The sequence below is a fragment of the Coturnix japonica genome, chromosome 21 (genome assembly GCF_001577835.2).
Source record: "Coturnix japonica isolate 7356 chromosome 21, Coturnix japonica 2.1, whole genome shotgun sequence".
NCBI classification, from domain to species: domain Eukaryota; kingdom Metazoa; phylum Chordata; class Aves; order Galliformes; family Phasianidae; genus Coturnix; species Coturnix japonica.
The window spans coordinates 3,037,037-3,058,990 of record NC_029536.1 but is presented as its reverse complement, the minus strand read 5'-3'; the positions used below and the strand labels follow the sequence as shown (position 1 = coordinate 3,058,990).

The following is a 21,954-nucleotide window of genomic DNA, read 5'->3' as shown; positions in this document are numbered from 1 at the left end:
CGGGGCGGCATGAAGGGCGGGAAGGAGCTGAGGGGATGATGGCCGTGAGGGGATGGCCGTCCATCCGCCCGCCCGCAGCTGGGAGGATGGAGTCTGCCGCCGTACTCCTGCCCGGGTCCTTTGAACCTGAGGTATTTTGATTTCTTTCTGTGGGACAACACAAGCTTTTTCTGCATCGTGTGCTTTTGTTATGCCTCGAAGTGATGCTCTTGTGTAAAATATTCTTTTCCTTTTCTCACGGGTGCCCGCTGCTGTGAAATACAGGTGGGGGATCATGAGGGAACTACTCACAAATGTCTTCTAATAAGACTTAATAAGTTAACTTCTAAGTTAATGTTTAGGTGGACACTTCTGAGTAAAGCTCAGCAGCCCTCATGGTGTCTGTGATCTTGCTCCTCACACCTCCATGTATCTATCACCTGTGTGACTCTTCTTCCTCATGTATTTAATCGTGTCCTATAGAATGTGAATTCAAAAGAATAGCTGAGATTCTTTTGAATTCCCACCGTCTGTTGTGGCTGTAAGGTCCCAAAGGGGCACACAGCCTTTCACCCACCCACACACTGCTCTGTGCAGACAACACATCTTAAAGTCCCATCCTCAGCACTGGCACTGCCTGATAAACAACGAAAGGTTGCTGGAAGGGTTTCACCATCCGAGCTGTGGTGAGATAATGGAGCAGAAACACATTAGAATAACACCATTCCAATGGCTTCCTGGTGAGTTCTGTTCCTGTCCTTGGGTTCTGGAGCTGTCAGGGGGTTCTGGTTCACTTTCTTAGCAAAGAAAGTCCTTTCTTTTCCTTCTTTTTTTCTTTTCCTTCTTTTTCCTTTTCCTTTCCTTTCTTTTAAGCTGTGTGACTTGAACACATCTGCAGTATTTAACACTGGAGGTGCTGCTGTTGAGTATCACTACAGTTTAAATAAGAATGCATTTTGTTGCAGTGGTGCCATCTAATGGAGTAGCAAAGTCTGTGACTGCAGAAGTGTGCTGGTAGAGGTGACAGAGAATGTTTGCTCTCCGTGTTATTTGTATTAGAGTTCTATGGTATCATAAATCTCGTTTCCAACCAAATAAAAGCAGCACTCGGTTCCAAAGTGAATTCACCACTGGAATTCAGAAAATGAATTCCATGTTTTACTCCTGGTCCTTCAAATGTCCCCACCCTGACCCTAAGGTGCACTGGGATTTCATGTTTTGGAAGCCAGCCACCTTACTTTTAGAGTCCCCTGGGATACTGATCTAATTAAAAGCTCTCCCAGCTTTAACAGAGCTGACAGCGAAGAAGAGTTACCTAAATAATGAGTTATATTATTTATCTGTGAGAGCATCAAGGATAAGTTGAGTTTCTGTGAAGAAGAAAATGCTAATTAAATCTAGCTGAAGCTCAGTAATTTGGATTAAACTCTAGCAATAGTGCTGTTAGTGTTACCCAGGAGATGTAGCAGCTTATTTCACACATATAACAGGTTGGTCTGGCTGCTTGTTTACATGAGGTAGAATATAACCTATTTCTCATTGCTGACCTTGTGGATGTTGCACAGAAAAGTATGTTAGCAAATGGAACAAATACATACAAATAAATCTTAGCAGCATTATTTTTATTCTTTGTATGTGCTGATAGCATCCAATTATTTCACATACTGACATTTTACTATTTACTGAAATAGTAAAGTTACATCCTTGGTTGTAATCTTAACTTTACCATTCCTGGAGTCACACAGGTTTAAGCTGTCCTTCCTGTTTTGTTTGATCTTGCTATACCCTTAGGGAAGGGGAAATGGTCCTTGCTGTGATCTGGGTGACTAGTTAATTACAGAGCATCTTATTGCTTATGATTTGGGATTTTTCCCCCCTCCAAAACTCATTCATAAGACAGGTATTTAAGATGGTTTGTTGTGTTTATTAGCAAAAATCGGGTCTTTAACACTGCTAACAACAAATAATATTTCCTGAGCCAGAAACATCAGCCATTTAGGTAGAAAGAAGTCAGGTTTTGCGTTTCCAGTTATCACATGGCCTCCTGTATAGAGCTGTCTTTCCGTGTTGGAACCAATGCTGATATTTAAGCTCTCTTGAACACTTGCTTACATACTTGATTCTCACAACGAAGCTCCTACAAAACAAACAAACAGAAAAGTAACCAAAGGAACCATCTCCAAAAGAGAAGACAGATCTTCTGCCATGACCACCGACCATCCCTGAGCTGCTGTGCTAAGTTATGCATAACATTCTGCATTTGGCTGTGCAAGATGAATAAGGATGGAACAGTGAAATTATGCCAAGGGTTGGACTTGATGATCTCTAGAGGTCTCTTCCAACCCCTGCAATTCTGTGATGCAGCTGAAAGCAAAACGTGTTCCTTATGTTCTATTACATGTACTCTTGAGGTGGAAGACAACTTGCACATTATGACTACAATATAAGTTGCATTTTCTTTGTCACCCAGAGACAATTCAGAAGTAAATCAAATACCAAATGGAGGTCATCTCCTTCAAGCCAGTGAGTCCAGCCCCTGTTCTTCTTCTCCCCAGCCTGGACACAGATAAGTTTGTCATTGTCCCAGGTAACCAGGCTCTGTTAAAAAGAAACCAAGTGTTTGTTCATGTCACCTCAGTTCTGAAATCTATCTAGCAGGCAGTATCCTTTCTTCCTTAATAAAATGTAACTAAATTAAATACTGTTGCTGAGGGAATGTGAAAATTTAATCACTAACTCAGGCTCTTGCACCTATACTGTGTTAAAAATAGTATTACTGAATCAATTTCAGCTCAGCAAGGCTCACTACAGCATCTTCCTTCTGTAAGAACACATTGATTTCTGAATTATTCAGTCTTACCTTGCATTTTCTGTTATCCAGGCCTTTATTGTCTTCTTCAAACTCTTCACCGATTTTAAATTGGAGCATGTAGTCTCTGAACGTGCTCGTGGTATGGATGGAAAAGGAATCACCATCCTGTTTGATCACTTTCTGAGGCTTCAGCATTTTTGCTATCTTACGTGTTGCAAAGTCAATACCTTTGACAAAAGAAAGAAAACACTGAGTCGTGCTGCTCACTGGCTGTTCTGACAGCTGGGCTTTACCTGTATTGCTTCCAGAAGTATTTCTGCTATATAAATTTGGTTTTGCTGTTCTTGTTTTGGATTTCCACTCCCCCAGAGGTGTTACATATTACACAGTTTAGGCATGTTCTTGAACATTTGGTCTCCTCCCAGACCCCAGTATCTAGGTTTTAGAAGAATTAAAATGTAGGAGGCCTCTCAAAGGGGAAGAGAGAATAGGATTAGGTCTTTTCACCTACCTAAAGCTGTCATGTAGCCTTCAAAGTTGTCATTACTGACAAGGTTCCAGGTTCCACTGAAATCCACAGGCATTGCTACTGTGGGAAGGAGATACAGTCAACCCCTGGCCAAAAAGCAGAAATTAAGAAACAGATTTCCAACCAGGCCTTATATGAGGGACTGTGGGTGGGATCATGTCTGAGAGCATTGATGGTGGAGGGGAGGGGTGCTGCTGCTGAGCCAATAGGAAAGAGAATATTTGTAGATGAGCTTTGGCTGGGTTAGAGGGAAAAGTTCACGGTTTCCGAAATCTTTGTATGGAGCAAATGTTATTAACTCAAGAGTCACAGCACAAACCAGAAACTGGTTTAAAAGGTTTCTATCTTGTGTCTTTTAAAATGTATCATGGACATGATTTGTCATTCCTAAGATTCCATGTGTGTATATTCACTCTGAGGGTTTGTGATTTGAAATGTAGATATTTTTTGAAAAGGAGATCTGCCCATGAAGTGGTATCAGTAAGTCTTAAAGCTGTAATTCAGAGTAATGGTAGTAAGCAATATATCTCATCATTTGTGTCTGTAGTGAATAGTAAGCAGCATTATTATCTAGCGGGTATAACAGGAAAGTGAACGGCAAATCTTATTTGCACATTATTCTCTGATGTGACCCTCAACACAGCCCTGCTGTGCCATGGTTTGGCTGTTGGTGTTCTGACTCCTTTACCTCTGTTACTTATGTCCTAGCTGAACCAAGACCCAGACTCATGGGCAATATGCAGAGTGAATGCAAAATTCTGTTTTCTCAGATATTTTACCAGCCAGAAAGTTTATGTAACAGCTGAGCCTGAAGTGACAGATCTAGGGGCCTGAGGTTTGTTCACAGTTCTACAGCTTTATCTGTGCCTTCTAGAGGAGAGTTGAATTTGTTCACCCTGGAGAAAAGGATCTGAGGAGGTGATATAGCATCCTTCCAGAACTGAGAAGGGAGCCTGTGAGAGACTTTTTACAAGAGCATGTAGTTATAGGACAAAGGTTAATGGCTTTAGGCTAGGAGATGGTGAAGTTTGATTAAATGTAAGGAAGATACAGTGGATTTTCTTCACAGTGGGGTGTTGGAGCATTGCAACGTGCCGTCCAGAGAAGCTGTGGGTGCCCTGTCCCCAGAAATATTCAAGACCAGGTGGGATGGGGCTCTGAGCAGCCTGAACTAGTTGGAGGTGTCACTGCCTGTGGCAAGGGGGTTGGAAGTAGATTGCCTTTAAGATCCCTTCCAAACCAAACAATTCTGTGCTTCCACAAAAAGAGAATTTGCTGTTTTCGGTCTAAATGGGAAAATTCACAGCTGCTACTTTTATCTCTTTGTTGTGTTCAGGGTAGTCTGAGTAAAAGGATGACACTTTGCAGAGAAGTTTCACTGAACTTTAGCTACATTTTTGGAGTGGACAGTTTGACCTGCATGACTCACAGAGTCGTGTGTGTAGGAAATCAAGACGTCAAAGCTTCTTTCCTGTTTGCTGATGGATATTGTTCTCCAACATATACTTAGCTAGGACTGGCACAGAAGAATGCAAATGAATGCTCACTGGGGACTCGGATCATAACATTTCACCCACAACGTGTTACTAGGAAGTTGTGATACTTGAAGAGCACTGCTGTGTGCTGCTGTCTCTTCCAAGAGAAGAGAAATCAGTGCTGGGATAAACCCTCTGTACAAATTTGGATTAAAGATGTAGTTGAAAGCTAAGATTCTGCAGATTGCTGGGATGTAATGTTTCGCTCTGTAAATCAGTGTAGAATTTCAAACAATTCATTGTGATTTTTTTAACAACGTTCTGTTTTGTATGGGGAAAAAAAACTCTGCCAACAATGTTCTTCCTACTTAAAAGTCATGCAATCAACAGACAGCAGATTTGGTTAATGACTACAACTGGCATATTACATGCAATTTATTATATTGAAAATCCCATCACGTGTAACTACATGAAAATGCAGTGAAATAGAAGTGTCTGATAATTGGTGCTTTATGAAGTATAATTAGTATTAGTTAATTATGCAGCTTCTCTAGAAGTGCACAAAGTACAGCCATACACATCAGACTCATTACTTAGAGTAAACCTATAGCATGTTTTTACACCAAAAAGTGACCACAAAGATAGGGTGCTTTCTTACTCACTAGATCTGCTCTGTTTATTCAGAAACACACTAATCAAGTTGAGTAATTAAATTAAATCTTGTTCTTTGCTCTTATCTGCCACAGAGACAGCAGACAGAAAAGTAATACAGATCTTGTTCTTTCCCATGCACCATCAGTAATATAGTCCATATTCAGTCTTCACTGGCATTTTGTTTGTTGAATCATGACAGAGGTGTTTAACATGTCCCTTAATACCATTACTACTGTTGATCATGCATGAACCCAGCCTCATTATCAGAAGACAGTGTAAACCTGCCTACAAGCTGTCCCCCGCTGCAGGGGAATGATCCCAGTCCCACTGCAGATTGCAGCTCTTCCCACTGAAATCTTGACTCCTCTTTTATATGAGCCCTCCACACCCTCAGAATCTCCCATTCTGTTGGCTTTGTGGATCTGAAAAATGGATTTGTTGTGTGCAAATACTGTGAAAAAGCCATTGACCTGTTAGCATCTTGGAAACCCGGACACTTCTAATAAGGTACATAATCCAAAGAAAAAATGGGATGGCAGAAAAGAAAGGGAGGTAGAATTCAATTGCCATTCATCATGTCTCTAGTTTATGCTGGTATAACAGAGACAGTGTTTTGTTAGATTCTAAATCAGATCTCCAGCAAAGAAAAACATTCTGCTTCCTTGTGTCCAACTATTTCTTCTCAACTCCAGTAGCAGCGATTCTGTCTCTCTGTATTTGGCTCAAAAGTAAAGGCTCAGTTATTATTGGAAATAAAAGGAAAATGGTATGAGAATCAGCAATGATGCTGTTACTAATATCCATTAAATCAATGGCTGTAAACTGGTTTTTGAAGTAGGTCTATCCTCATTTGAGAAATGCTGCTGAACTTAACCTAGAGCTCTGGAAATGTGAATGAAAAACTAAAGCACGAGGCATTTTGGGTGCAAATTGCATGGCAGCAAACAAACAGGCTTCGTGTTTGAAAGGCAAGCAACAGAAAGCATGGTATAGCACCTAGCAGCAAACTTCCTCCTTCCACAGGAGGCAACCAAATAATTCCTTTAAGTTGCATCATGTGTTAGCGGTTTGTAAAGAATTAATGACTGCAGATTTACTCTCAGGAGTGGAGTATTTCAAAGGAAGACGGCTTTGCTGCTTACAACACTGAGTTATTTGTGTACCTATTTCATAAATAGCAGAGTAGTCTGAGCTAAAAGACATCAGAATGTTTCATTTGTTTGGTTCATATTTGTAACTCTCATACACTACTGTAAATTCTTGTATTTTGTTCACTGAACTGAACTGTGATCATCTTATTATTGGATTTTATAAAATGAAGATCGTATAGGCCCCAGTGGTTAAACAAACCAAACCAAGTCACCAGCTACACATCTACTGAAGCCATAGAATTTGTTTGCTATTGACTGGAAAAAACCATCTTTGTGTACCAAAATTATCTTTCCAGAAAGCAAATGATCTGTGAAGTGCCCACTAGTTCTTAGAATCACTTGCATTTTTCTGTAAGGGAGCCAAGGTAACCCCAGCATTCCTGTCTTCACTCTCTAGACTATACAGATCATTTTTCTCTATGTATGCCCGCACCACATCAGGCACTAGGTAACGAATGCTCTGGCCTCTCCGCAATGCTCTCCTGATTTTGGTGGAGGAAATGTCATTTGTGATCCATTCTTCCACGAGATGAATGTTATTCTTGTATTTCCACAAAATATCAGATTCGTAGATGAATTTCTGAGTGTTGTTTCCAGCCCTGCTGATGCATACAAGGCCATAATTCTGTATGATTTCAGTGATGTCCTCCAACTTCCACAGATTGGGGATCCCAAAGGATTCCAGCACGTCACTTCCACAAAGCAGTTTAACCTGTGGGACATCTTAAGGAAGAAAAATAAGTAAGAAACATGGTGTGCTTTAGGCAGCCAGGTTTTAGCTAATGTGATGGGGGCATTTAATATCTAGGTTACCCCTCTGTATCTTGGAATAACATAAAAAGGATTCAGAGCATATAATTTATAGTTAGTATCTTTGATATATAGACTCTCTGGGCAGAAAAGAGAAAGGTTCCAGTAGCCCATAAAATGATCCTGTACCCAGGTGCATCCTGAATCTTGGGGCTTACTATTTTCCTTTCATTTTTGATTCATTTATAGTTTATGCTCCAAAATTCTAGGCTATAGATGGAGTATAGTGAAGTTCTATAAGAGAAATGGATAGCCCTGACTTCTTCCAGCTGAACTTTCTACTAACTTGAATATTTTTAATGTCTGATATATTTTACTCTTACAGTCATCTTGTTACAAAGTTTACTGCTGTGTGCTATGGGAACTTGGTGAATAGTCTTCACTGAAATCACAAACAAGAACTAGCATGGAAAGAAAAGTCACTCATCAGCACAGGACCCTTGAAATGGCAACTATTGTTCAGCATTTAATTTGCAAACAGACTTAACTTTTTCCATCTGGACTCTGATTTTTCTTCTTAACGGGTTCGTGCCTATTTGGTTCTTGTTTCCTCTTCCGTCCTGGCTTTGTTAAAGGTAAAGCATTCTGCAGACTAATGGTAGGATCAGGGGATGAAAGCTTTTCACGATGGTGCCTGCAAAACAGATGTATTTTAGATATAAAAGAACACAGGGAATAGTATTCTAAATAGAGCACACTAAATGACCTTTCACCACTTCCTCCTGTAGTACCTGCACAGAAAACCTATCCAAGAGCGGAGCAGCTGGAAGGGACTTGTGAGAGCTGCCTTGTAAAATGGTGCAAGTGTAAAGATTTCAAAGCAATGACTGCAAAGTTCGTTTAAACAGAAGCTTGTTTATAAAAAGGACCTCAGTGAAGTAACAATGACTAAAAGAGTAAAAAATGTAAAATGTAAGAAAGTGTATTAGCGTAAATGATCCTAATGCCAGCCTTTACATACACAAATGGTCAGTGTAACACAAACTCAAGTGAGAAAAACTTGCATAGCTTATATACACCCTGTTCTAGTCTCTTTTCCCTCCTCAGGAATGTATTTTCAGCACAAAAAATGGATGGAGCCTAAGAAAAGACATATAAACACACAAATTGTTCATGGGCTCTTTGTGTGTCTTTTGGACTAATGGTGCAACCCTTTATTTACAATGCTTAAGTAGTACTTCTGACCTCAGTGAGTCTATTCAATATGATTCAGGGTTAGCCTGCTAGAATTCTAACTTCTAGAACTAACACCGTTCCTTTGTCCTCCTGTTGGTTCTTAAGATTTTTAGGATTTGCAGAAAAGTACCTTAAAACTTTTACTGTTTCCAGCCACTCACTCTGGCTGCTTTCCCAGTCATCAACTTCCACCCAATCTGAGTTGTTGGTAGCTAATTTTGCCATAGTTACTCGGTGATCAGCACTGATCAGACCCTTCTTCTTATATGCATCACCTACTGGTGAAATTATTCCTTTGATTACTTTGTATTTTCCTGTTGGGGGGAAAAAAAGAACAACACATCATCCCATCGCACCAGAACACATAAAGTGGTTGAGCAGATGTTATGCAGACCATTACAAACCCATTATTCACTGTAGTGTCTGAGAACACCAGTGACAGATCCTATAGTGGAAAAAAAAGTATGGTATATTTCTGCCACTGTATGAGCAGTACAATTAAGTACTTAGTAAGAAAGTTTAGAAATACATATTTCATGACGTCTACTCGTGCCTTTCTAATTTCAGCAAGAAAAAACATAGAACCTGTGCCTTAACTCGTTACCATTAGTAAAAGGCAGTCAATACATGAGAATGTAGACTAAGGCCTACAGCATTTAGTAGGAATGATATATAGCTTCAATACTTAGTTTTCCAAAAATAGCTGTATAAGCATCTCAATGGAGAGCTCTTTTAAATGATGTGAATTACCATCCTACCTGTCTCGTGGAGATAGTCTTTAGCCAGCTCAAACAGCCTCAGGTGCATGTTGGTAATGGGATTGAAGGACCCGCAGGCCAGCAGCACTACTTCTGTCTTCCTGTCAGGATCTTCCATAGCCATTCCTTGTGCCTACAGAGCCAAGTGCAGGATGTTGGTTCTCGTTACCAGCCTGGTTACTGCAAGAGAGGAGATTACAGAGCAGTTATTTCTACTTGTGTGAATATCAATATCAATTCAATATCAATGCCTGGAGAAATCCCAAGGTCAGCCTCGCATTCAGCCTCCTTTACAAAGAGACAGAGATGCTCGCTGCCCCCACAGCGTTGAGATCTCATCACAGCTAAATCTTCAAACAGCTTCTGTCTCCTAACTTCAAATAGCCCTTGAATAGAAGGAAGTCTTGCAAGGCTGCTTATGAAGAACATCTGTTAAGTTTTAGTACTTCTCTGTGCTTTCAGGAGTTTCACAGACTTTAAAAATATTCTTTGTTGCTGCAGAGTAGTTGAGTGTTTGTAGGGCTGTGTAAGTAGGAATAGAGCTATAAGAGTTACCATGGGAACAAGGAGCTGAACTTGTCTTTGTAATGCACAGAGGTTCCCCCTTACTAAAGAAAGTGACTCCTGCAAACTGCCAAGGGATTGATTTTCTGTTCAAAAAGAAAAGCAAGGGCAAAAATAATGGAAGATTTTAAGATGAAAATGTATCGTGCCTTTTCTGGCCTTGGTCTAACGTCCTTTCTCATCCTTCATGACACTCCTTAGAAACAGGGAGCTGTGAATTCACACACAGTCACCTCGTAGCACTGTGTCTGTGCTGATGGTAGGGATGTAACCATGGCCCTGTGTGTGTGTGTGCTATTGCAGAATGAGCAGCTGGGTGTGAGCCTCCTCGTGCCAGGTTCAGTGTTGGGATGTCTCTGTAGAGACTGGAGAAGAAACAAAGTACAACTGCTGCCAGTCAGTTTGCAGTGAGCGCAGGACAGCCTGGATTGTGTTCCCTGCTTCATAAGGAGGAAGAGATGCTCCATGATGTACACAATCCTGTCCATACACGTTAATACACAGGCACACCATGCTTACATGGGACACCGTTGCAATTTGCTGTGCTGCCCACAGCCATGACGGCACTTGAACCCAGCAGGTTTTGCTCACGGCAGATCTCGGCCCAGCTCTGAAACCCGTTTCCTTCCAGGTAGCGGTGAGCACACGTTGGCCAATTTTAGTATTTCAGAGGCAAACCTTCATTTAATCACGTTCACATACTCACAGAATACCTCCGTTTGCGTTAACTTTTTCCTAGCCCCACCAGCTGCAGCTCGGTCCCCGCATTCTCCTCCCCCGACAACACCACATCGATCCCGCTGTCCCGGCTCAGCCCCTCCCGGCCCGGCCTCACCCGGCAGCTCCTGGTCCCCGGGCCGCGCTGCGATTGGCCGGGAGCGCCGGAAGCCGCTCCGCCGCGACACCCTTCCCCGCGGTCCCGGCGGCACCGGCCCGGCCCAGGTGAGGCTGCGTGGTGCGGGGGGACGGGTTTGAGGGCCGCGTGCTGAGCCGGTGCTACCTCACCTACAGCACCGGCGGAGAGCTGGGGGACAGGAGAGCCGCAAACGGGCCTCGGGCGGCGAGAGGCAGGTTGTGCTTCTGTTCCTTCCTTTGGTGTCTCCTCCCCCAGCCCTTCCGTTATCTCCGCCGTTCCGTGACGGCGGAAGAATCGTGTTTCTTCGTGCGGATTGCGCCAGACTCTAGTGCTAAGCGAGGCGCTGCCGGTTGTGCCGTTTGGGTCGTTTGCTGCGGCCTATTAAACAGCCGAGGGAGCAGGAATTTCCCCTGGAGTGCTCTGGTTTTCTACGGGTGATGATTTTATTGAAGGTGTTTGCACGCTTCAGTCTCTGGGTTGTTGTTGTTTCTTAAATGGTTCCCTGAAGGGCAGCTGAAGATGGACAGGTTGAAGAGTGTTTCTGGGATGTGAGGTGACAGCTTCGAGTTGTATCGGGGGAGGCTGAGTGACATCAGAGAGGATAAGGGTGGTTTGGTGCTGATGCCGGCTGCACAGGGCACTGTGGAGTCACACACCACAAAGGTTTTAAAGAGAGGAGGCAGGAGGTGGATGGAGTAGCGTCACATTGGTGGTTGGACGTGATGATCTTAAGAGTCTTCTCCAACCTGAATGATTCAGTAGGAGCCTGTTGTTGTGTATAAAGGACATGAGGATATCAGTAATTGGTGCTTGGTTTCACAGATGTTTCCATGTGCTGTGGCTGTTTGAGTTACTATCTGGATTATGACTTTTTCTACCAAATAATAATAATAATAATTACCAAACAAACCAACAGCCTAACATTTCTGTATTTCCTCTGCTGGTGTCTCAAAGTGCTTTTACTAGATACTCCATCATTGAGGTATTGTATGTTGATACTGGAATTGTTTTAAAACCTGTCTCAAGCTGTTGATCCACAACAGTAAAATGTTATTTTTTCTAGGATTGTTATGTAACAACACTTTCATATGAAACTTGAAAATGGCTTCAAGAGGAACAACAGAGACCAGTAAACTGAAACAAAACTTGGAAGAACAGTTGGACAGGTTAATGCAGCAGCTTCAGGATCTGGAGGAATGCAGGTAATAATAGTGGATGCTTTCTTCTGAAATGGGGATCTTTTTCTGAATTTGCTGGCAGATGAGAACTGCACCTTTCATAAGTCCAGATTTTGCTGTGTGTTTTGCAATGACCCTATTTTTCTAATTATGGTGAGGTGTCTTTTAATTAAGGTCATTCTGTTGCCTTGTGGAAAAGCATTGTACCAAACTATGAAGAAAATCAACTGTTCCAGCTGAAACCAGGACACTGGGGCAATAATAATCATTACGGTTTTCTTTGAGATGTTATATTTCAGTGGGATTTTTTAACTCGTGTGCTTTTTTAATAGCAGTTATTTACTATCATGTCCATATTGCTTTGTCTTATGGTTGTGAATTTTTATGTATGAGGAAGCATGTTTCATGGTGCATTCTCACGTCATCGTCTCCATGTTATAACTCAAACTGAATTCTATGAACCAACATGTCTTGTTGGATCTTTAGAGAAGAGCTAGATGCAGATGAGTATGAAGAGACCAAGAAAGAAACTCTGGAACAGCTGAGTGAGATCAATGACTCACTGAAGAAGATTATGTCTGGAGATATGACATTGGTGGATGAGCTCAGCGGCATGCAACTGGTAAGTCTGATTCTTATGCAGTTCTGTCTAGCCTATGTGTTACCTAAAGGTAGCCTCAATTCTGCTTGGACTCAGTGAAACAATAGGTATAGATGGTCTTCTGTAATATCTAGACAGGTACATGGTAAACCTGTGTTTCTGTATCAAATGCTTTTATTGTATAATATATTTTCCTATGAAAACTTGATTAGGCCTCTTCGTTTTAAAATGGGGAGTGTGGGGGGGAATAACAATAGCCATCACACTATTGGAGAGGAAAAAATGTGGGAAACAGCAAGGCCTGAATATTAGAAAAGCGTATTTAATAATATAAAAGATGCGAGGGAAAATCCAGGACTGTATTTGGAGAGTTCATGCCTATTTACTAAGGGTGAAGATAATGTTTCCTGTGTTCATGTTACTGGTTTGTATTTCAGAAACTGATCCAAGTTCAAATGCAAAGTACTGTAGAAATGACTCTAATTTTAAGTTCCTTAGTGATCTTTTTTATTCTGACTTGTAAACTATTCTGATTCATTTTGTCTTTTCAAGTGTTTAATAAAGCGTGATTCATCTCTTCTGAGCCAGATGTTTTATGTTTTCGTTTGCAGAGACATCATGATTTGTCCAAACATAACTGTTGTGAGATTTAATATAATAGCTCTGATACTCATTGGAGGAATTTGAATGGCAACAGGAGATTATTGGCATCATCAGTTATGTTCTGCTTACCCTTGGAAGAACCGTAGTCATCAATGTGGGCATTAAAACTGCTAAATATAGCGTAGCGCATCCACTTGTGTTATATTAATATCAGGAAGTTGTTGGGAATTTAATTAAGACCTAGATTCTAACTATAAGTTTCATATCTTTTTCTCAGAACGATTGCACCAATTAGTGGATTTTCTAAGCTCTGCACAAACGTTTTATGTTTTTTCATCTCAGTTCTATGGTTATAGAAACAAAGAAAAGCTCTCTTATCAAACGATTCAGAGGATGTTAACGATGCTTTCCAGCCTTCATTAATTTTCCCATGCAGCTGTAGATTATGATTGCTGTTAGTTCTGGTCACTTTTCTTCTTTTCCTTGCAGGCAATACAGGCAGCCATCAGCCAAGCATTTAAAACTCCAGAAGTAATTAGAATGTTTGCAAAGAAACAACCAAGGCAATTGAGGACAAGGTTGGCAGAGGTGATTGTTTCTGCTTTACTATAAAAACTGTTCATTTGAAGTAGATGCTTCAATTCATAATGTTTGCAAGAAGGGATTGAAATTACTGGAAATCTTGAAGTATTTTGACTTTTTTTTTCCCCCTTGGTGTACAGATGGACCGAGACTTAATGGTTGGGAAGTTGGGACGAGACCTGTACACACAGCAGAAAGTTGAAATCCTGACTGCCCTCAGGAAGCTCGGTGAGAAGGTAAAGTGTTGATATGATAGCTAGCTGGTGAATAGACATTTCTATCTATTTACTGGATTGGTATTAAAGAAATAACATAAGAAATTACAACTTTTAAAATGGTTATCAAGTGTGGCAGCAACTGTCCTGAAGCACTTGCTACTAAACATACATCAAATAGCATCATACGTTTATATGAGTCTATTACTAATTTAAGAAGCTGCCATTGTCAGGCCACGTGAGTGAATCACATAGAAGCTGGTGCAAGGTGCCAATGCATAAGGAAGCTGAAATACAAGTTGTTTATTAGCTAACTACTACCTATCAACCTGGGAGGAGCTATCTAAAACTCCTGACACACTTTAAGCTCTGACTTAATTCTGTGTTGTTGATAACACCTATTTATTGGTGTAAGATAAATAACCTTGAGAAATAGGTGGTAAACTTTGTATTCCAATGGTAAGTATATCAGTGTGCAGAACAATCCCAGGTTTTCTTTCCTTGATTGGCTTTTTTTTTCTTTTACCACTAGAGGGAGGAAGAGAAGTTGTTTCTTGTTGAAGGTGTATGAAGTTGGTGGAAGTGTATGGGTTGCTGTGTATCTCTGTTATATTTTCCTAGTTAGGAAATGAGGAAATGTAATGGAAAAGATCAAGGGAGTACATTAGGAAATATTTTCCCTATGAATATGTTTCCCTATTAATACTTTTATTGCTAGACTGTCAGAGGAAGAAAAAAATATTTGGAAATAAGTAGAAAGGCTGACTAAAATTGGGAACAGAATGTATGAAGATATCTAACCCTCCTGTTACGAGTTCCTTGGGTAACCTCACGCAATCTTATGCTTTGACAGTCTCCTTATCTCTTAAAATGGTCAGTAGCCTATTTCACACTGGTCTGCCTAGGATGGCAGTTCTGTTCTGAAGGTTTAAAAAAAATATATTTGATAGATACATGTTTATCTGCACAGTATACTGCTAAATGTGTAGTAGTTAGATGCTTGCTTACAAAACATAGCTAAGGTAGGAAACTAATTCTTCTTCCTTAGTTCTAACACAGTTCTGAATGTACCTGGTGGTCTGTTGTAGCTTCTGTTCTTAAGTATGAAACTGATACAAACACTGCAAATGGTTTTACGTGTTTAATTCTGCTTTAATTTAGTAAGAATGTTTATCTGAGACTATTCAAATGAGCAAATTTTAACATAGAATGTCTGCACCTTCCAGATGTAGATTATTGCTTCATTATTATAAATATTTTATGGGCATCCGTCACCAAGACATTAGAGCATAAACATAAAAGCAGAATCTACATGTGTAAATGTCACTGATGGTTCACAGCTCTGTAAAGAAAGAGACCATTTTCTAGGTCATGGGATGTTAATGTGGTCAAAGCTGGCAGCAGCTCAGTTTTTGCTTTGTAGGTGATGCAAAGCACATTAAGATCTTAACTCATTACTGTATGGAACACGTGACAAAAACAGTAATCAACAGCCTTTGCATGGTTGTGGTACAGAGGTTCAGGGTGACCATTTAATCAAAAATGATCGCTGGAGGTCTTGAGTCTTAGTGTTATGTATGTGCTGCCCTTGTGGCTGACAGACAGTGCTGAGGAAGAAATTCAGTGGTAGGGACAGTAGCTTGCATTTTTATTTTGGCATTTACTGCTAGATGAAGCTGCAGATTGATAGCCCCTGTAACCTGTTGTATTTCATATTTATAGATGGTGGCAATGTGCACAGGTAAGATACTAAGTTCACAGTCAGTGTCTTTTTTCCATTTAGCTGACACAAGATGATGAGACCTTCTTGTCAGCAAATGCAGGTGCAGCCCTGAGCCAGTTTGAGAAAGTCTCCTCTGACCTCGGTGAGTTTTCATTCTCATAAATCCTGACTGCATTGCCTCTTTGAACTGCAGCAGATATAAATGCCAGTGATTCTCCATGAAAAGGAAAATACAAGAGAGAGAGATTGATGCCAGTAATTTTTGATGTACATTTTTCTATTTTAGTAACAACAAAACTGTGATACACTGTCAGTGAGGGAAGAGCTATGCAGCAAATAAACCCAGTGACAACTGGCCAGAGAATGCTGAATTTTTCCCTAATGCTGAAGGCTTCAATGCTCTGTCTCAAGCAGACAGTGTCACTCTTAGAGTTAAACAATACTTTTAATTACCCTTCAGGAGAGCCTTTTTCTCTGCTTGATGCAGGGAATTCTGCAGTTACTGGCACGCAGTCAAAATGCAGTTTAAAGGACTCTTCTTGCCTTGATTGTCGTAAGTCTAATCATGCTGACAAGAGCAAAAGTTCATTTACATTATACATTAAACAAGCATGGCAGTTCATTCTATTAGTACAGTTAGAGTTGTGATGAAAGAACTATAACTGGCAGGAATGTGCCAGACTAGGTCAGGGTACAAATGAACTGGTTTTTTGACCTAACTCTCAGTACTCTTCTTTCTGAGAGTGCAGGCAAGGTGGGAATCCCTTTGTTCAAAAGGGTACTTTATTAGGAGCTCTCTACAGAGCTAGTTTCAGACCTGTCAGATCCAGCATGTCTCTTCTTTTTTTTCTTTTTTTTTTTCCCCTTTAAATGAGCTCAAATGTTCTAGTTTTCAAAATGTAGGTTTGATTTCTTTTGATCTTGAATGTTTTGCTTGATTTGTATATAAGGAAATTCTCTCAAATACAATTTCTACTAATACTAATAAAAGTGTTTTTTTCCTCTCGAAGGATCAGGAGACAAAGTCTTCGCTCTAGCAAGCTTTGAAGTAGAGAAGGCAAAGCAATGAAGAGGTGTGTGAGACTTGAGTCTCTCCCATTGTCAGCAGAATTGGACTTGGGTCATATTGTAATTGTTCGGGTTTTTTTCTATTTTTAAGATGTTGCAAAAAACTTAACAACCCATCAACAAACCTTCAGCCTCTTGGGTTCTTAATGAGAAGATATGGAGTCAGCAGCCTTAAAGTGCACTTTGGAACACGTGTCTGTGTAAGTTCTGAGCTTAAACACGAAGTGGTACTCTGAAAACAAAACCATCTTATGACTGTCTTTGAAAAGAATCAGCTATTTTCAGCTTTTCTGAATGTGTATTTCTCTAACTATTAAAACATACACCTTTTGCATATTGTTGTAGCAAGCAATCTTTTTCAGGAACAGTCCTAAAGAATAAGTTATTTGGGGGTGATTACTGTAGTTGCTCACAAACTCTTAAATTTTGTTCAGGCTCCCTACTAAGTATTTTACACGAGGAATTTTCTTATTTCAAACCTTGACTGGTTTATTTGAAATACCATCTTTCTCCAAACTGTTTGCAGAAGAACCAAAATGAGGCTGTATGCTGATGGTTGGCCCTGGCCTACTTGTTTGCTGTGCACATGAATGAGTGCCATTGTGTACCGGCCTTGATTGACAAACAATGGAAGCCCTGTGGGGAGACTTCTGGAGTAATTTAACCTTGTGTATTGAAATGACAGGGCATCACTGGGGAATGGCAATGAGAAAGCCCTTTCTGTTGACCTCTTTCTTGAGCTCTGGGTGTAGAACTGCGTGCTACCGTTACTTCCCAGGATTTCTGAGACAGCACAGAATAGCTTTAAAGTAGAAACAAGTTTTTTTTAATTAAAAAAAAAAAAAAAAGAAGGGAGAAAGCTCTCATTACATAATTGGTGCAAGTGTAGCTGTCTAATTATCAGGTGGTGCTGCTGTGCAGGGGAAGGTCAGTGCCTCCACAGGGAGGTTAGAATCCTGAATAATTTCAGAGCGAAGGAGGATTTAAAATCTCGTCACGTTTTTAGCTCTGATTGTGGGGAATGCTGCTTGGGACTTTAGATCTGTGACTTTTTGACAAACTATGCTTCGTATTTCTTTGTAAAATCAGTATGAAGTATCTTTTTCTTACAGTACCGGCGCCTTCACATTGTCATTCCATAGTTGTTAGTACTGAATTAGTTGAGCTCACTGGAAACCTTGTATTTTTTGGGGTTTTAGAGTTTGCATTTCAAGTTTGCTTTACCCTTGGCATACATTCAGGTGCTGATCTAATTATATCAGGAAAAACAACAAAGTGTTTCTTAATTGAATTTCATACTTGTTCTCCTTCTTATTCTACCCTACCACTAGTTAGAGAAATGGATATAGATGGGATCTGTAGGAATGAAGGTGACCTGCTGTTTTGAGGAATCCTGTAGTAAATATAGCAGAACGTAGATGCTTTACCTACTGTGTGGGTATCTCAGGCCTTTCTGCCAGCCCTGAGCCTCAGTGAGAACTGCCATTAAGCCAAGTGCGATGAATAAAGTCTTAAATTTCGATGGCCCACTGGCAGTGTTAATGTCTGCCACTTAGAATAAGTGGGTAGCATGAATTATAAGCAGAAAATTAACATGATCAGTCTTAATTTAGATGGCACTTACAGGAAATGAATACATTGTAAATAAGTTTGTCTAATTGTAAGTTAGGACCTGGAGTCAAGTAAAGCAGAAAATGGGAGTTTTAAAGTACTTTTGCTATAACAGATAACGTTTTGAAATCTAGTCTTTTAGAAGTGGAAGAATACACAGGATGGACTGCATAATTTGTGTCTTGAACTAATGGATTTCTTTTTTTTCTGTTTTTTAAGAAACTTTTGTTTAGATGGGCTCTTTTGTGCACTATATCAGAATTGTTTTCCTGTCTGGGGCAGAATTATCTTCTCCGACAAAGGCTGACTGCAGCTTTATGGCTGAGAGCAGCTTATTAAAGGCATTATTAGACAGTCTAAAGTTATTAAAAACAAAACAGTCCATGGGGACTGTAGCTGCCTTCTTTTTTTTCTGCTCATTACTGGTGCTAAGTAACTCTTTTCCCTCTCCCAAACTGCTTGCAGTATTAGCATGTAAATGAAATCTCTCAGCAATCCCCCAGATCACAATAAGTTTACTGTGCAATTAAATGGAAATCTTTCCTTGCAGTTGTAGGGAGGTGCACGTTTCTAGAGGAAACTTTCAAAATTGATTTGCAAACACTTCAGCATTTATTTATTTTTTCAGTCTTCCTGCACTGTGGGCAGTTGTAGAGTTACCATTCAACTGAGCTTTGACTCAGTATCTTCTTAATGTTATACTACTTCTCCTCTTGAAAAGATCCTTTGTGATTTAGGTGTGCAAAGATGAGGCAGAGGAATGACCAAGATTATTGAAAGATTCAGCTTAGCAGGCCAAACTTCCCTTCCAGAAGGCATAGCTCTCACCCAGAGGCTGGTTATTACCTGTGGGATGTCTTGGCTATACATGTAATTTAACCGAGGAAGGTGTTGCCAATATGAAGCTATTTATATGTTGGCCCTAGCAGATAGTTCTTTAAGGCAACCTACTTGAAGTGGTTAGATGAATTGCAGAGGTGCAGAGAAGTAATTGGTGTGCTGTGCTGAAAATGTAGCCAAATAATCTTGAGATGTACCACCATCAGTGTATCTGATGTTTCTCCAGGGGCTGGGAAAAAAAGAAACCATGTTCTATTTATTATAATAATCACTTGCGCAAATAAAAACTTGTTACAAAAGAAAAAGCTTCTAGATGGAAGTGTGATTTTGTGGTTTAATGTACAAGCTTGTGATGTTTGAGTGCCGTCCTTGTTTCAGCATTAGACCCGGGCAGATCACTGATTCTCTAGGCATCTTTTTCTCCCAGAGTAAAATACAGATTATGATACTTGACAATCAAGTGCTGTGAAGCTGTCATTGATCATACGTTACTTTGAAGATTAAAAGTGCTTTGTTTTTTGTTTATCATTTTACTTCTGAAATAAAAATTGCAAAGTTCAGTAGCTTTAAACACATTCAGCAAAGTTGCCTGGAGTTCTTTTAGGCCGTGTATAACATCCCTTTTTTCATCTCCTTTCTCTATAGGGTGAATCTAGAGGTTGTACTGAGCTAAAAAAGAGAAGAAATGTTAGAAAGCAAAGTGAAGCTTCAAATGCTCTGTTTTTGTCTCCTTGTTCTCCTTCCTTCTTTGATCTTAAACGGAGAAGCAATAAGTTACCTTTGTCTTAAGAGGTCTTGTATTTTTCCTTTAAAATCCCTCATTAGTTTATCAGGTTACCTTTCCTGTTAAAATATAGTTCATTTTGATAGAAAATTCCAACTTGGTAATGTCTAAGCTCATGTTTTCAACATGCCTCCAAAAATGGGTCAGTAACAATCACAGATGTGTTGAAAACCCCCAGGCAGAGCCACCCGCAGAATCCAATGTGAGAGCGTTAATGTCTGGGTAAAAATCTGTTCTTTTGTTTATTCAGTTAATATCCTTGTAAGAAAGAGCCTGAAATTAAGCTCTGTAATGTTGTTATCATATAAAAGTGTACTCTGCAGCTTTGTAAATACCAAGTGTAATGGGGGAATAGTTCTGGTTTGGAATAAAGCATAGGGCTGGGAAGGTTTGCCACTGTACAAATGAAACCCAGATTAATAAGATTTAAGTTCTCACCTCTTTGTTGTTTTTTTTCTTTTTACATTAAAGGGCTTTTTTGTTCATGCTTTTAAAATCTGTGATTGTGCCTCCTCAAACATTAAATATGGCAACTCGTGCAGCTGAACTATTTATTGAATTACCTTAGCTACACAAGTTCTGCTAGGCACTAGCCGTGGGAATTTCAGCCTACAGTTGTGGACCTACAGGTGCCACGTGTGAATAAATGTGAGTGGTGGAACAGCATTAAATGCTCAGGAACTGCCAAACTGTCTCTGCATCAGGATGATTTGGACAGACAGGAATTATCAGCCTAAGTCTGAAGCGTAAAAGATTACCGAAAAAGAAAAGATTTCAAATTAAAAACAATTCCCTTGTTTGGTACACACGCGTCTTTGAGAGCAATGCAGTTTTCATTACTGTTGCATGGTTAAGTCCCATGAATAATGAAAGCAAGGCTTGTGTGTACAGATGCTGCTGCAGGCCCTTAATGAGAGAGAGATGCCAACAAATGCAGAGGAACTGGAGGCTGGAAGCAGCTGTACTGTGAAGGAATCCTAAATGAATTTCAGAGCTGATTAAGAGAATTGGAGATCAGAGGAAGAGTGAGTAGAAAGTATTTTTTCTAACTCAAGCGGAGATTCAAGGGAGAAGGTTTTGTGAAGCCGTGGCTTATTAGAACTAACATCAGCCTCATTAAATAGAGAAAGCGATTAGAAGCTATTGAAAAGTCCATTTAATCTGTTAGATTTTCATAACGTAATATCCAACAGTTGTACGATACAAGGAAAGCTAAGCCTTCAGATAACTAGGCTTTGTAACCCTGCTGGTCAGGTGTTTAGTTCCCAGCAAGTGAGGTGATGTTGGTTAAGATAATGCAGTGCACTCACATCTTCTGTTTATTTTATGAAGATCTGTGTGTTCCCAAGGAACATGAAGGCCAGGCTGGACCAGGCTGAGCAACCTGATCTAGCTGTACTTGTCCCTGTTCATTGCAGGGAATTAAGGAGAAACCTTTAAAGGTCATCTAGTCCAAATGGAACAATGCTATGATTCTATGAATAGTGTTCTACTAAATCTTTTTCAGAGCTAGTAGATCAGAGGTCTTTGGAGAATCCATCACATCCTTTGACAATAAAAGTGATTGTAAAATGACAAGATGTGACCTTGCTTGAAAGCAGAACTTGCAATAAGCTCGTTGGTAGCAAAAGAAGGTGAGTCAGAAGCTGTTGCTTTAAGAAAACAAAGTCCTTGAAGGGTAGAGGGAGCTATATAGCATCTCTGTCTGCAAAAATGCAATACATTAAATTGATGCTATATAAGATTGTATTATGCTGTTATACAGCTGGCCAGCTAAATTAGAGTTAAATTAGAATAGGAAAACCAGACAGTACTTTGCTGTGAAATTGTGTTTTGTCCACAATGCTATCAGGAAGAAAACTAATAATATCGATGATCTCTAAGGTCCCTTCCAAACCCGCACGAGACTATGATACTATGATATAGCAAAGATCCAGCTGATGGCTTAATCATGTGCTGCTGCTGCCATAAGATGCTCTTGGAAA

The 21,954-nt window shown here is 40.1% G+C and overlaps 3 protein-coding genes across 12 annotated transcripts; 1 reads left to right on the top strand and 2 right to left on the bottom strand.

Moving 5' to 3' along the window:
- Positions 1-15: 15 nt before the first annotated feature.
- On the top strand, positions 16-20,394 carry LZIC (leucine zipper and CTNNBIP1 domain containing). Of its 6 annotated transcripts, XM_015882412.2 has the most exons (8): positions 10,737-10,850; positions 11,828-11,966; positions 12,429-12,564; positions 13,636-13,734; positions 13,869-13,964; positions 15,727-15,808; positions 16,677-16,739; positions 16,826-19,758. In XM_015882412.2, exons 2-7 carry the CDS (start codon positions 11,866-11,868, stop codon positions 16,733-16,735), a joined length of 573 nt encoding a protein of 190 aa, XP_015737898.1. In that variant the 5' UTR covers positions 10,737-10,850; positions 11,828-11,865; the 3' UTR covers positions 16,736-16,739; positions 16,826-19,758. The 6 variants fall into 6 exon arrangements, with proteins under 6 accessions (XP_015737895.1, XP_015737898.1, XP_015737893.1 ...); XM_015882409.2 differs by lacking the exon at positions 10,737-10,850 and adding an exon at positions 16-131 and having other exon boundaries at positions 16,677-20,394; XM_015882407.2 differs by lacking the exon at positions 10,737-10,850 and adding an exon at positions 10,870-10,979 and having other exon boundaries at positions 16,677-19,758.
- RBP7 (retinol binding protein 7) lies at positions 1,586-3,453 on the bottom strand. Its single transcript, XM_015882413.2, has 4 exons — positions 3,303-3,453; positions 2,840-3,018; positions 2,476-2,577; positions 1,586-2,116 (listed from the first exon to the last, which is right to left on the bottom strand). The coding sequence occupies exons 1-4, from the start codon at positions 3,373-3,375 to the stop codon at positions 2,066-2,068; spliced, it is 405 nt and encodes a 134-aa protein (XP_015737899.1). The 5' UTR covers positions 3,376-3,453; the 3' UTR covers positions 1,586-2,065.
- Positions 5,199-11,027, bottom strand: NMNAT1 (nicotinamide nucleotide adenylyltransferase 1). Of its 5 annotated transcripts, none has more exons than XM_032448806.1 (6): positions 10,914-11,014; positions 10,058-10,264; positions 9,345-9,524; positions 8,717-8,900; positions 7,899-8,044; positions 5,199-7,323 (listed from the first exon to the last, which is right to left on the bottom strand). In XM_032448806.1, exons 3-6 carry the CDS (start codon positions 9,466-9,468, stop codon positions 6,923-6,925), a joined length of 855 nt encoding a protein of 284 aa, XP_032304697.1. In that variant the 5' UTR covers positions 9,469-9,524; positions 10,058-10,264; positions 10,914-11,014; the 3' UTR covers positions 5,199-6,922. The 5 variants fall into 5 exon arrangements, with proteins under 5 accessions (XP_032304697.1, XP_032304696.1, XP_015737891.1 ...); XM_032448805.1 differs by lacking the exon at positions 10,914-11,014 and adding an exon at positions 10,615-10,729; XM_015882405.1 differs by lacking the exon at positions 10,058-10,264 and having other exon boundaries at positions 10,914-11,027.
- Positions 20,395-21,954: the final 1,560 nt, after the last annotated feature.